The 14,812-nt window shown below is 42.6% G+C and overlaps 1 protein-coding gene across 1 annotated transcript; it reads left to right on the forward strand.

Moving 5' to 3' along the window:
• Positions 1-547: 547 nt before the first annotated feature.
• Positions 548-12,957, forward strand: SMU1 (SMU1 DNA replication regulator and spliceosomal factor). The gene is made up of 12 exons (XM_065663162.1): positions 548-645; positions 880-1,090; positions 1,215-1,367; positions 1,901-2,011; positions 2,768-2,896; positions 3,693-3,812; positions 4,214-4,330; positions 4,530-4,657; positions 7,754-7,880; positions 9,172-9,339; positions 9,633-9,785; positions 10,787-12,957. Exons 1-12 carry the CDS (start codon positions 620-622, stop codon positions 10,883-10,885), a joined length of 1,542 nt encoding a protein of 513 aa, XP_065519234.1. The 5' UTR covers positions 548-619; the 3' UTR covers positions 10,886-12,957.
• Positions 12,958-14,812: the final 1,855 nt, after the last annotated feature.

The raw sequence follows: 14,812 nt of genomic DNA on the forward strand, positions 1-14,812 counted from the left end.
CATCCGGCGAGACAGCGCTGCACTTGCACAGTAACCACGTAGGGCAACTCGCGTTAGGGCTCTTCCCCGATGCCACACGCGCTCTCCCAAGCGGCCGTTCTGTTTGGAGCGCTGCTGCTGGGAGGGACAGGGAATGAACGAAACCACCGGAGCCTAGCACGGCTGCCAGAACAACCTTCCCAGCGCTCTTTCCCTCACGTGTTCACTCTCAGCCTTCCTGCCCAGCTCAGCTGCAACCCCCCGACGCCCGCATTTGGCTTGCGCTACATCACAGCGCAGTACTAACGCCGGTATTCACACCAACCCACCCATCTGCCGAGGAGCGGCGAGCTCGGAAGCCACCACGGGCTCCCTCGTCCGTCCCCTTCCCCTTCGCCATATGCCTCGGCTCGCACCGCAGTGACTACCTCCCACCTACAGGGGGCAGCCGCGGCTCTGGGTGCCCCAGTGCGCATGCTCAAATTAGTCCCCCCTCCCCACCCACCCACCCGTGCGCTGAGTGGTGCTTCAGGCGGGAGGGGGCGCGGCGTGTGCCGGAAGAGGCGGAGAGTGAGGGCGGAAGCCATTGTTAGTGGTGGCGGTAGCGGCGAGTGTGTGGTGACGGTGTCGGCGGAGCAAGATGTCGATCGAAATCGAGTCCTCCGAGTATGTGTGGTACTGGGGGTGTCGGGGTGCGCCCCGACATAACGGGAGCAGTCGTGGGGAGCGATGGCCGCGGGGATGGCAGCTCCCGAGGTGGCAGGGGAACGTGGGGGCTGTTGCGGGCGCGCTGCTGCTGTGGCCTAGCGTCCGGGCGGGAGAGAGGCCGCGGGGCTCTGGGAGGGAAGGGGAAGAGGGGCCGCAGGGCCGTCTTTGTGACTTTGTGCCGTGCCTCTGCAGCGTGATCCGCCTGATCATGCAGTACCTGAAGGAGAACAGCTTGCACCGAGCCCTCGCCACCCTTCAGGAGGAAACTACCGTGTCCCTGAACACTGTGGACAGTATTGAAAGCTTCGTGGCAGACATCAACAGTGGGCACTGGGACACGGTGTTGCAAGCCATACAGTCGCTGAAGCTGCCCGACAAGACCCTCATTGATCTCTATGAGCAGGTGAGTGCGTGCAGGCTGCATGTGGTCTGGTTTTCCAGTCAGATTTTTCTGGTCTGGGTGTAGATTTCTCTCTGGTATTTTCCACTTCCCCTTTACTGATGGAGGTGTTTTTCTCTTCATGCAGGTTGTGCTGGAGTTGATTGAGCTCCGGGAGCTAGGTGCTGCCAGATCTCTCCTGAGACAAACAGATCCCATGATTATGCTAAAACAAACTCAGCCAGAGCGGTACATACACCTTGAAAACCTTCTGGCCAGATCTTACTTTGATCCTCGTGAGGTAAGTTATGCTCTCCTTAGAGACTTCACACTGGTCTCTTACATGACCCCTGACTTCAGGACCAGGTGCTTACTGCAGCTTTTCTTTCTCTGCTCTAGAAGTAAAAACGTGCATCTTCCCAGTTTCATGATTTTGCACGTTTTATGAAGTGTTAGGGCAACGATGTGTAGCACTTGGTCACAAGGCAGTGGTTTTGAAGTGTACTGCAGGTGGAAGTTTAGGGGTTTGTACCTGTGTCCTGCCACGGGATGATGTCTTGTGTTGTGCTTTTCCTGTCTTTATATATGCAGAAGAAAATATACATTTTTTTTTAATAAGTTATTATTTCTGACTGATTACATCAGCCAGAAATTTGTAGTGAAAATATATTGCAAGTGTTTTGAGGGTTGCTGTTAAAAGGAAGGGCTGTCTTGAAGGCGTAATAGGAAATTAATGTGGAAGGGGCTTCTGTTCAAAGCAGTGAATGTTTTTATGGAAAGTAGTTTAGAAGAGTAGTTTAGAAGAGTGATTTTACACAAGTGATGTTTCTCTAGGCATACCCAGATGGAAGTAGCAAAGAGAAGCGGAGAGCTGCTATTGCACAAGCTTTAGCTGGAGAAGTCAGCGTGGTGCCTCCCTCTCGTCTCATGGCATTGCTGGGGCAGGTAATTATTAAATAATATTTTAGTAGCTATGTGAGTTTCTGTGCATCTTTGCTGCATAAAACTGCCTGTGAGATAACAGTCAGTTTTGTCTAGTTGATTCTCAGACTCTATACAAGTAAAGCTTATGTACTGCATGTTTACATGTGGTATAGGTAAAATTATATTTTCTCCATGTGACAAGGATTTAGCGGATTTAGGAAAGTCAGCACTCCAGGAGTAGATTTTTTGCCATAAAATAGGTACTGTGAGCATAGAGAAGTGTATTTTTAAGGTACATACTTTTGTGATTCAAGTCAAGCTGATAACTCAGCACCACACAGCCTCTTGCACCCCACCTTATTTCCCTCCAGCTCCTGGAGGGATGGGGAGGAGAATCGAAAAAATGTAAACCCCATGTGTTGAATTAAGAACAGTCCAGTAACTATAGTATAATATAAAACTACTACTGCTACTAATGTTAATTATAAAGGAAGTAAGAAGGGGAGGGAATATAACCTGAAAAGGGAAGGAAAAACCCAATAAACAGCAATGATGCACAATACAATTGCTTGCCACCTGCTGACCAGTACCCAGCCTGACCCAAGCAGTGATCTGCCCTTCCAGGTGACTCCTCCCAGTTTATACACAGTCTCAAATTGTTCAGGTGTATATTTTGAAAGGGTACAAGGAATTGCTGTATTATGTTAATTAGAAGCAAGCTTTGTTGTGGAAGATGTATGCTAACTGACATGTAACAGTGGCTTTCAACTCCTCCAGGCACTGAAATGGCAGCAGCATCAGGGCCTGCTTCCTCCTGGTATGACAATTGACTTGTTCAGAGGCAAAGCAGCTGTGAAAGACGTAGAGGAAGAAAAGTTCCCAACACAGCTGAGCAGACATATTAAGGTGATGTTGTGTTTCGTTTGTGTTTGATGTGTGGTGTTCCAGCTTAGTCCTTTGCTGGCCTTTATGTTTGGAGAGAAGAGTAAACCTTCTGAATTCTTCTGTTCTCTTTTTTTGTAAATCATCTTTAGCTCTCTCCCTTCCTCCTCTTCCCCCTTTCTCCATGCTTTATCTCATCAGGAGGCATTTTATGAGACTCTGAAATGAGGTCCCTTAATAAGATTGGGTGCTCAAAATGTTTGTAAATATGATAAATGTTTTAAATGTTTGACTTCACAATTAAGAATAATTCAGTTTTCAGAAGTCGTTCTTTATTTGAGCAAGGCAGTACTTGTGTCTTGAACTTATGTGTGTGTTATATATTAGGTTTTGTGAACTATTTAAGTTTTAGAAACACAAGGTGTACTAATAGGATCAGTATCTCCTTTTTAAGATTTAATCATATAGATAACAAAAGAGAAAGAAAACTATGCTGTAATGACATAGTAGTCCTGCAGCCCTCACAATGTAGAATAGGCAGCTTCCTCATGTGGAGGTTTTTCAGCTTCAAGCAAGAAGTGTTAGGTAATAGTTTTACCAGTTCTCACAGTGAACAAAAGACAAGGGTGGTTTTTTTTTGTTTTTTTTAGACGTGCTAATATGTTGGTATTGACAGGGGTTTTGTACTGCAACCTTAAATCTGTGAATGCATACCTGTAGAAAATGGCATATTTTTGCCACCAAAATGAGTGTCATTTTTGTTTTAATGAGTCACTCTTTAAAAATTGCTGACAGGCTTAATTTGTCTTCTATAAAACAGTTTGGGCAGAAGTCGCATGTGGAGTGTGCTCGGTTTTCCCCAGATGGACAGTATCTTGTTACTGGCTCTGTTGATGGTTTCATTGAAGTGTGGAACTTCACTACTGGAAAGATTAGGAAGGTAAATTGTACCATATTTTATTCACATGGATGGTTCATTGGCCAGAGCACCTGGTTTTATTCTTTCATTTTTATACTTTGTTTTCATTTCTTGGGGACTGTGAATTTGTAAAGGGTGCCTGGCTTGGTGATTCAGATGCCTTTCTGAAATCTTTACGTTGGTTCATTTGTCCAGTTTGTCATCAGCTTCCCTCTGCAAAGGAAGAGGGATCTGGATCATCGTTGTTGCCTTTAAAATGGTGACAGTAGCACCACCCTGTTGTTACAAGGTTGTGAGGTCTGCCTGCTGATGGGTTATAAAATACAATTGAAGTTCAAACACCTAGTAATTTTACACTTTGCATTAAAATATATTTAATTGAATTTGCTATTTTGATTGGTGGATCTTCTGCTTTTGTTTAGGATCTGAAGTACCAGGCGCAAGATAATTTTATGATGATGGATGATGCAGTGCTTTGCATGTGCTTCAGCAGAGATACAGAAATGCTAGCAACTGGAGCACAAGATGGAAAGATCAAGGTACAAATCTTTTTTCTACAGTATTTTGGTAGGGATGGTTACCAGAAAGATGCACTTCAATTACAGTGATGTTGCAGTTCCTTCTAAAAACAAATTTAGTGTGGTTCAGAAACAGATATGTATTGCCTCTAATGTTTTTAAGCTTCTGTGATCTCATAACAAAGTAACCACCTCTGTTTCCTTTGCTGTTTCCTCTCAGGTTTGGAAAATTCAGAGTGGTCAGTGTCTGAGAAGATTTGAACGAGCACACAGCAAAGGCGTTACATGCCTCAGCTTCTCTAAAGACAGCAGCCAAATTCTTAGTGCTTCATTTGATCAGACAATCAGGTAAATAAACTGTAAATATGTGACCTACAGTGCAGAAGAAAAACTTTTGAATATATATTGATTTGACCTGGGATTTGATCCTTTTGCACCGAGTTTTAGTATATAGGAGAGCATGACTCCTGAGGGTTGGAGTGGAGCAGTTTGAAAGTTAAACCTTTTACCTTGCTTAACTTAATTATTTCAGGGGTAAGGGGCCAGCTGCCTCTGATCTGTTGTTGCTTACACTGACTTTGCTCACTTTCTTTCTGTCAGTCTCCTAGCTTAAGTGATAGTTGTGTCAACCTTCAAAAATAACATTTTTCATGATAAGTGTAGGGGAAAAAAGTCAGAGGATAGCAGGATAATGACATTTCTTTTTCTTAAACGACCTAAACAGCCTGATCATACTCACCATCTTTACTACATGATTTGAAAGTAGTTGTTTCCATCCAGTTTAAAATCACTGAATGGTTTGGGTTGGAAGGGACCTTAAACATGGTCTAGTTCCAGCCCCACTGCTATGGTCTATAGTTCAGTTCCCCAGTGCCTGACATTCTTTTTGGGGCAGTGAAGCAGTTCATAATGTTGAAGGCCTACAGGCTGTGATTTTGGAACCATGGGAATGGGAGCTGAGTTTTTCTGCAGACTTCGGAGTTGCTTTGATGCACAGTCCAGTTTGTGTATTCAGCCAGTTCATAGTGTGTCAGCCTAGTTACAGTGGTTGGATATGGGATCTGTGTACAGAAAATCAAAGGAAGTACATCCCTCTTAATGTGGTTGGACTAAACTGAACAAACTTGGCATTACCTGACACCTTCCATGTCCTAAGACTTACATGCATACAGCTACTGCACCTTACGTGTCATGCAGGTAATCTGTTAAAGCAACAATGTAATAAATCAGTGGATTGTAGTGCAATAGGTATGTAGGTGGCTGGGCTTGTATCCATGCTCTAAGAAAGCCCAAGTGTCTGTGCAATATGTGTAAAGGCAGACTATGCATAAATTATATCTTTAATTAGAAGGTACCTCTAGAGGTCTCTAGTGCAATATGCTTCTCAAAACACAGACATTCTTACAGTCAGGACAGCTTGCTCAGTCAGGCCTTTGTCCAACTGAGTTCTCAAAATCACCATGGGTGGAGACTCCACTGATTCTGGCATCTGTCCTAGGGCTGTACAGCTGTGTTGGAGAAAATCCTGTCTGGGCATAAGGAAGGAAGTTTTGTCTTTGTTTTTACCTTTGTAACTTGTGCCATTTGCCTCTTGTCCTTTTGCCTCTTCTGCATTTGCCTCTTGGGAACCTCTTAAGAAGAATCTGACTTTCAATTTATCAGGTGTTTAGTAAGGACTTAGATATCCTTTTTCTTTTTTTTTAAGGATCATTGAAAAGTGGATAAAATCAAGAATGAAAGTTAATTGTGACTTCTGATAATAGCAGATAGTCACTACAGTACTCAAACTCTGTCCTAATTTAAGTTACCAGATGGGCAGCAACCTTATAAATTCCCTGTTCCTGCAGCTCTTAGCATCTGGAAAGTATTACTTAACATTTGTGTAGTGCAATGATTACTTAACATTTGTGTAGTGAACCTGCACCTATTTGGAATTTGCTTACTGCTGGGTCGATTGGGTTTGCAGCAAAGTTCTGTTGCTATGCAGCCACTTTGCTGCAGTTGAAAGTGACTTAGATGAGTTTTGTCTGGCTCATTTTCTTTTCTTTAGGGTTATTCTGACTTACTTAATAATAATTGGTTTAACCATTTTTGTCTACGAGGTAAACGGCAATTAGATGCTCCTGAATGTTCCTTTCTCTGGGCTGAATGCACCTAGCCCTTTCAGCCTCCCCTCACTGTTCTGTGATGCTGTCCTCTGGCTATTTTAGTGACTCCTTAGTGGGGACCCAAAACTGAACACAGTCCTCCCAAGGTGACTGCACCTCTGCCAAGTAGGGGGGAACCTTGATCTACAGGCTCTGCCTCTCCTAGTGCATCTGATGTGTTTCCTCAGTGCCGTAGCATGCTGCCTGGCTTTCACTTTGATTTCCACAAGGCCTGCTGGGTCTTTTGCTGAAAACCTCCTCTGTGGCTGGTCAGTCCCCAGCTGATTCTTATGCCTGAGGTAGTTCTGCAATGATCTGCTTTCAGCATTGTGAGTCTTCTTTCGGTCCATCTATCCAGTTTGCCAAGGTTTCAGAAGTTCTCATCTGTCTTTCAGAATTGAGTTGCAGGATATGGGACTCAGATTATGAGTCAAATTGATCCAGTGCTTGATAAGTGCGTACATTTTATGTCTAATTGAATGGGTTGTGTAATATGTTCAGTGGCATTAGGCTGCTGTAAAACCCAGTGTCACCAATAATACTGCTTTAGATGAAGAGATGTGTGGATCTGTAAGCAACTGCACAGTGAACTGGTGTTGTGAAACATCTTATTAAGAGATTTTAATCTGTTGAAATCCTGATACATATGAACTATAGCATAAGGATTTTAATTGAAACTGTGTAAGCTTGGATGTTGAATCAAGGACAGGAAACTTAAAATGGAATAAGTAATTTCATTCTCAAGGCTTCAAACTTCTGCGTGAAAACTATATTCCTGTAGTCAGTATGTAGTACAATTTAAGGCTGATACGGATCACCTCTGTAATTTCATTTTAGATGGTTGAACAAATACTGCAGAATTGCACAGTAAGAGAGGCAGTGGCAACAGCTTGAAAAAGAGGAAAAAAGTCTGCCTGGGTCCAAGGAGAGAATTTTTCTTAACTCAGGGCTTGGTCAAGGCCCTGAGCAAGCTGACCTTGGTTAGACTAGTGACTTACGAACTTGATTCTGTAATTCTTTCTGTCAGCTTCATAGTTTCCCCTTTAATAGTCCTTTTGCCCAGCATGTGCAGTGTGTATTACATACAGGTTCTTGAGGCTGAAGGTTGATGGTGTTTCCCTAAGCTTTTCAGGGGAACATATAATAGCTTTGAAAGGGGCTTGTCCTAAAGACAGCTTGTGGATTTTTAGCACTTTTTATTGTTACCTATCAAAGGTATCTCGGAAGTAAAATACAGTAAAGCCAGGGGGTTGTTCACACTACCTCAGTTACTCACTCTATTTGACCTTTGTGACAGGATTCATGGTTTAAAATCTGGGAAAACTTTAAAGGAATTCCGTGGTCATTCTTCCTTTGTCAATGAAGCTACTTTTACCCAGGATGGCCATTATATTATTAGTGCATCTTCTGATGGCACAGTGAAGGTAAGATAGCATTTATTTACCCTTTATATGAATAGTGTATTCAGACACTTCGCATGTTGGGGCTGATGTGTTATGACTGTTGCAGTCATTGGAGAAGGACTTGGGGTTATCTGCAGTAATAAGTCTTTGTGACCTTTGCTGTAGATTGCTGTAAATGAGAACAGATAAAGTTTCATACTGTGTTCACAGATTGCTGTAGAGTCTTTCTGCTGTATTTATTAAAGGGGGATATAAGTGCAGCCCTTATCTGCCTGTCCCTGCTTTATTCTAGAAATAGAATTGAAACCTGTCATCTTAGAATGTGGGGATTCCTTGATCTGAAATAACAGCATTTTCTTGCTTACTGTGTTGGACACATATTTATTTCTTGCTATTTAGGAGTCCCTTGCTGTGTAAGCTAGGTAATCTAGCATTAATAAAACTGACTGTGGGAGTGGCTTCTAGTCTCAGCAAAGTGTGGAACTACTTGGTGTGTAGTAGTTAAGAGGAGTAAAACGTTGTGTATAGGGCATTACTGACTAATAATGAAAAAGAAAATTAGTATAGAAGCAGCCACCGTAAGTAGTGCATCGATGTAGTGCACGGAAGGGATGGATAAACATACCTGGTTTATAGATTTGGCCTAGGACACTGTGATAGATCTTGATTGTAGTAAATGGGGTGTTACTTCAAACTTGCATTCTCTTGCTAGACTGCCTCAAATCATGGGAGTAGAGTAAGAGGGTGGTACCTTTCCTTTTGACTGTGCTAGTATGTAAACAGCAAAAATATTCCGCAGTTGATGAGTTAATTTTATTTTAAATATTAAACAAGCAGTTGCGTTTCCTGTTTCTAAACAGCTAGAACAGCCTGGTGTTGGGCCTGAAGCAGCTGGAATCTGGGATGTCTCTCCCACTGGTATCAGTGAGGCTTTTTTTTTCCCTGCAATTCTTGTGTTTGCCTTGTCGAAGGCAAATTACGTGTGCAAAGACTGCACGTATATTCACAGATACAAGTTAAAATGAGAAAGCAAGTCTGGACTCACCCCTTAGGGAATATGCTTAACAAAAGGGAGCCAGGCTGAATTTGAGTAATGGAAAATAATATTCAGTTCAGTGGTAGTGAAATTGTTTGTGGTGTCCAGGCTTCAAAATAGTTATGATAAATTATTTTTTGGTGGTCTTTTATCTGCTTTAAACTACAGGTTTTGGAATTCATATTTCCCTTCAGGAGCCTTAAAAAATCTGAACCCTGAATCAGGGTTTTTGTTTGTTAGTTTGTTAATTGGTTTTGCATATCTTTCTTGTACTAGGTTTGGAATGTGAAGACGACAGAGTGCTCAAACACCTTCAAATCTCTTGGCAGCACTGCCGGGACAGACATTACTGTGAATTGTGTCATTCTGCTCCCTAAAAACCCAGAACACTTTGTTGTTTGCAACAGATCAAATACAGTCGTCATTATGAATATGCAAGGACAAGTATGTGATGTTAATAGTGACCTTTCAAGTCTCTCTGTCTCATTCTGTTTAAAAATGCCCAAAACCTAGTTAACCTAGCCTTGGGTTAAACCCCATTTCTTCCATTTGCTTTCATGAGAACTGTTCTGTACTGAGATTATAGGACAGCTTGACTTGCAAGAAGCAAATGTAGCTATGGAAAGATCCTGTGTTCTTAACAGGCCTAGTACTGCCTAAATGTTTTTGTCTTGAACATAATAATGAGGTGCTGTAGCTTAATTCTGTCAAATATTTTTGGGGGGGTGTCGTTACAGATTGTAAGGAGCTTTAGCTCTGGTAAGAGAGAAGGTGGTGACTTTGTCTGCTGTGCACTTTCACCTCGTGGTGAATGGATCTACTGTGTTGGTGAAGACTTTGTGCTCTATTGCTTTAGCACAGTGACCGGCAAGCTGGAGAGAACTCTGACTGTAAGTTCTTAGTTTTGAGCTTTTGGGAAGTTCTAAACACAAAGATGGTTTAAATGCTTGTGCTGTTTCAAGTCTGTAAGGAGAAGTGTCATATCAAGGACTCTTTCACTTCTAGCAGCCATGATTGGTAACAAATGCATTCTAGATCACTTGGCTGTAGGATGTTGTCATGTTTTAAACCTAGACAGTAACTTGGCACCATGCAGTGGCTCTCCTGCCCAATCCCTCAGGTGGGATGGGGAGGAGAACCGATAGAATGGGTTGAGATAATACTACTGCTACTGATAAGGAAAGTAACAAGGGGAGAGAATATGAAACTAAAAAGGGAAAGGAAATTAAAAACAATAGCCAGCAGTGCTGCACAATACAATTGCTCACCACCTGCCGACTGTTACCCAGCCTGACCTGAGCAGTGATCTGGGCCTTCAGGGTGACTCTCCCCAGTTTACATACTGGGCATGACGTGCTGTGGTATGGAATGCCCCTTTGGTTAGTTTGGGTTGGATGTCCTGTCTCTGCTTCCTCCTGGCTTGTGCCTCTCCTCAGAGGCAGAGCGTGAGAGACTGAATAGTCCTTGGTCAAAGTAAACATTACGTAGCAACAGCAAAAACACAGACAGCACTGTGCCAGCACTAGTAGGAAGGACAAAAATAACAGTTACAGCTGAATCCAGGACAATGTCTCTTTTTAGAACCCTTTTAATTTAAAAAGTTAAGAAAATATTTATCCACAAAGCCAAGAGTGAATTGTTCAAAGTTTGAACTAAAGCATGTCTTGACCTGGGCTTTGTCTGATGAAAAATCTGACCAAGCTGTCAATATTTAAAGCTATTAGATATGGCAGCGGGGTGGGTGAGGAGGAGGAGGGAAGAAACATTCCTCCACTTTTGCTGCATGCACAAAGCATGTTAAACCTCAGACCAACTTTTCTCTAGTTCTTGTTTGAAGAGAATATTTACTAAAAGAAGAATCTCTTGGTTAATCTTTCTGCTTATTCTCTAGGTTCATGAAAAAGACGTCATTGGCATTGCTCACCACCCCCACCAGAACCTGATTGCCACTTACAGTGAAGATGGCCTGCTCAAGCTCTGGAAGCCATAGCTTGATTTTACAACAAGCTATTAAGTGTGCCTGTTAGTTGCAGGTTATTGGTGTTTGTGCTTTAACAAGGTCTGAATACAGAGAGTGTGATATTTGCTCCATTTTCAGTTCAGTTTTCTGGAGAATGATGTTTTTACTTCTTGGTCTAAATTTAGGTAGATTGATACTTAAATATAGCATCAGTTAATTTCAGATAACTTTTTATTTTAATCAGAGTAGCCGAAGCAACTTCAAGTGAGTGTTTTTTCTGTGTCCTGAAGTCTGTACTCTTCCTATAGTGTTTATAAAAGCTGAATGAACTAGGAACTATATACACCTAAAAACAAGTGGTTGGCGACTTCCTAGAATATGGTAAATTACTTTTTCTGAATGAATTATATGGAATGAAAAGAATGTCTTTTTTTCCACTGAAACAGAGGCAGTTTTCCCAGAATGCAGATAAGGCTACTCTATCCTCAGCTTGCAGGCAGAGGCTTTTCTAGTCCAGTGTACTTTTCTAGTACAGTGAATACTGTATTTAGTATTCACTATATTTTTTTCCAATTTTATATATATTAAGTAGTGTCACACAGCTTCCTTGGAGCCAAACTATTCTTCCTCATCTCCCAGCACTTCCTGCTATAAACCTTCCTAATGTGGCAGTGAGATACAGTTGGACTTTCATTGTGGGTGGCTTTTGTGGTTGGTTTGTTTTGGGGTTTTTTTTGTCCTTTGTTTTACTTCACTTCCAGGCTAAAAGGAATTATTACCTGGGCCCTCCTCCTGTAAATGCATAATGTCTTCAGACCATCTTCAACTGAAGTGAGCTGCATGGGATCAATACTTTTAAAAGATGGAAAATCTGGTGTACACAGGCCAAGTTCCTAGTGCTGTGACACTGCACATTCTGCAGTTGTACTGGGCTTTTTTTTAGTTTGCTCAGTTTAGCTTCCTATTTTCCCAAAAGGGCATGGCATTGTCAAAGTAATTGTTAGCAAGGTTTTTGTTTCATTTGAAAATTCCATATGCCTGTGAACCTAGTTAAAGTGCTACTTGATTCGCACACTAAAGTTAGTTCTTCAGGCTCTTCAGTTTGGAACAGGTGGTGATTCTGTTTCAGATCCAGACTAATGTACGCTGCGGTTAATGTGCACAGGAATCTTCTCCAAAGTATGACCTAAAAAATTGCTGAAATTAGTTCTAATTGGGTTTGATCTTTATACAAGTGTTTGTTGTCAGCTAGTGTCAAGTGCACTCACCCATGCACTTCATTGGTCTGTGTTAATACTGGTCTGAGGAGATGCAGAAAAGAAATCAGCTTAACTTCTCAGACAGCATTGCTTGTTCACTACAACTGTAGTGCTTTGTTCTGTTTAGCTGTAATGTTTTAATTGCTAAGTTTTTTTTTTTGCCAAGTTCTTTTTTTACTTCCCTTGATACTGCAATAAAGTTATTTTGTAGATAGCAAAATTATTGTTTTTCCTGCCTGAAAAGACACCCACGTATCAGAAACATCTGACAGTGATACATCTGAAAAGCTCCATTGGCAAATACTACTTGTACAGAAGTTGTCAACACAGTATTTTTAGTGTTATCTGACCTGTGCTTTGTTTTTGCCTTCAGGTCGTGCAAAACTGTTCATCCTCGGTGCAAACAGTATCATTCGTTGCTCTTAGTCACTGTAGCACATGAACCTCCTGGATATTTAAACACTGAAACAGATTCTCTAGCTTAAAAATGTGAGAAAATCTGGCATTTGATTAAGAGTTGTAGTTTGTTGTATCATGTACTTCAGACAAAAGGTGAAAGTATGAACTAATGCTTACACAAGGGCAATGGTAAACTCCTGGGCTGCAGCTGTAATTTGCAAAATAGCTGGCAGTTGTCACAAACATACAATGGTGATCTGAATGTTATTTTTTTTTTCTTTCAATAAAAAACCTGCATTTTTCTTTTTAATGTAAATGTTAAACTTTTTATGTAATCCTCTCTGGAGAATCAGCCTGGTGCTACACTGCTTCGCCAGATGCAAGACTTGAACAAGGCCACATCTAGTGGTTTAACTAACATTAAAGCAAGCATTGTTCACCTTTGTTTGTTGCTTTGTTCTTGAAACACTTTGCTTGGAACTGGTGAGCTCTATCATCCATTGAGGAGTGCAAAGTAGTGACAGCCTCATATGTCTGTTCATCCTCCTGTTTCTGGATTGGGGATCAGTGAGTGAATTCCAGGCTGGCTTGGATGGAATTGAGGGCATGTCTGTATGTTCTTGCAGAGTACATGTGGAGGAGCTACTGCTGTCTTAGTCAAAATAAGTGATCTTGGGCTGCTGCACAGGTATGTGATTGGTGGCTGTGACGTTTTTAATGTTACGGAACAGTTAAGCCTGTAGATACGGTATCCACCACTACCAGCTTGTAATGTGCAAATTAAAATCAAACCCTCACCTGACTCCTAGTGCAATTTGGAGAGACCAGCTGAGAACTGAAGACTTGGTCTCAAAGATAGTCTACAAGTCCTGTGAAGCAGCTGAATTCTCTTGAGGTCCAAGAGAGTAGGCATCTCCATGTGCCTGTCAGCCACTGTGAATCCATGATAATGCATGTTGCTGAGGGACTTGCACCCTGAGTTTGGTAGGAGGGCTGGCCTCTGGCTTGGGGCAGCTTGGTAACAAGAGTGTTCATTTGAGGTAAGAAAAAAGGAAGTATGTTGCTGAGATTTATAGGGAAGATTAAGAGCATTTATAACTGACTTCTGGCATCAAGTACAGCTTTTCTTCACTTCCTGCCTCATGTCTGCATGGCTTTTGGGAGTCCTTAAGCATGGTTACTTCATCTGCGCTTCCTGTTGGTGACGTGGGCACCAGTGTGTTCTCTGGATAGCTGTAAATGAAATCTATGACCTGGTCTATAACCCTCTTGTATGACAGAGCCCAAAACTAGACACTTCCAGGTATGCCCCCAGGCGGGGGAAAGGATTAACTCCCTTGACCTGCTGGCAACTGAGTTACCAGTTTTCATCTTTCCAAAACCTGCACATTGCTGGCTCACGTTCAGTTTGGTGTGCACCTGGCCTCCCAGGTTTCTTCTCTGCCCTGCTGCTTTTCATCTGGGTGGCCCCCAGCATGTCCTGGTGCCTGGGGTTGTGCCCCAGGTGCAGGACTTTGCACTTCCCCTTGTCCATGAGATTCCTGTCAGCCCATTTCTCTACCTGTCAAGGTGTCCCTGGATGGCAGCACAGCCCTCTTGTATGTCAGCTGCTTCTCCCAGTTGTGTCAACTGCATGCTTGCTCAGTGTTTATGTTGTCCCATCATGCAGATCATCACTGGAGCTGTTTAACAGGACTGGAGCCAGCACTGACGCCTGTGGTACATTGCTAGTCACTGGCCTCCAATTACTCTATTCCACTGGTCACCACCCTCTGCGCTTGGCCGTTCAGCCAGTTGTCAGTCCACTTCACTGCTCATCCATTCCCTACATCAATGGCTTCTCTATGGGGATCTGTCAGGAGACAGTGTCAAAGGCCAGACTGAAGTCCAGGTAGACAATGTCCAGTGTTCATCTACCAGGCCAGTCATTTCATCGTAAACATTTATCAGGTTGGTCAAAGATGTCTTTCCCTGGCTACTACTGACAACTCTCTTGTGGCTGATGTCCCTGGAAATGGTTTCCAGGTTTAGCTGCCCCATTGCCTTCCCAGGGATCGATGTGAGGCTGACTGGCCTTTAGGTGCCTGGATCTTTCTTCTTGGCCTTGAAGACAGAAGTGATGTTTTCTTTCCTGCAGTCTTCAGGCGTTTCCTCTGGTCACCATGATCAACGAAAGACTAGGGAGGCTGGCCTTGCAGTGACATCTGCCAGCTCCCACAGCACTTGTGGTGCACCTCATCAGGACCCATAGATTTATGTGTGCCCAGTTTGCTTAAGTATTTCCTGACCTGACCCTCTT

The sequence above is a fragment of the Lathamus discolor genome, chromosome Z (genome assembly GCF_037157495.1).
Source record: "Lathamus discolor isolate bLatDis1 chromosome Z, bLatDis1.hap1, whole genome shotgun sequence".
Lineage (NCBI taxonomy): Eukaryota > Metazoa > Chordata > Aves > Psittaciformes > Psittacidae > Lathamus > Lathamus discolor.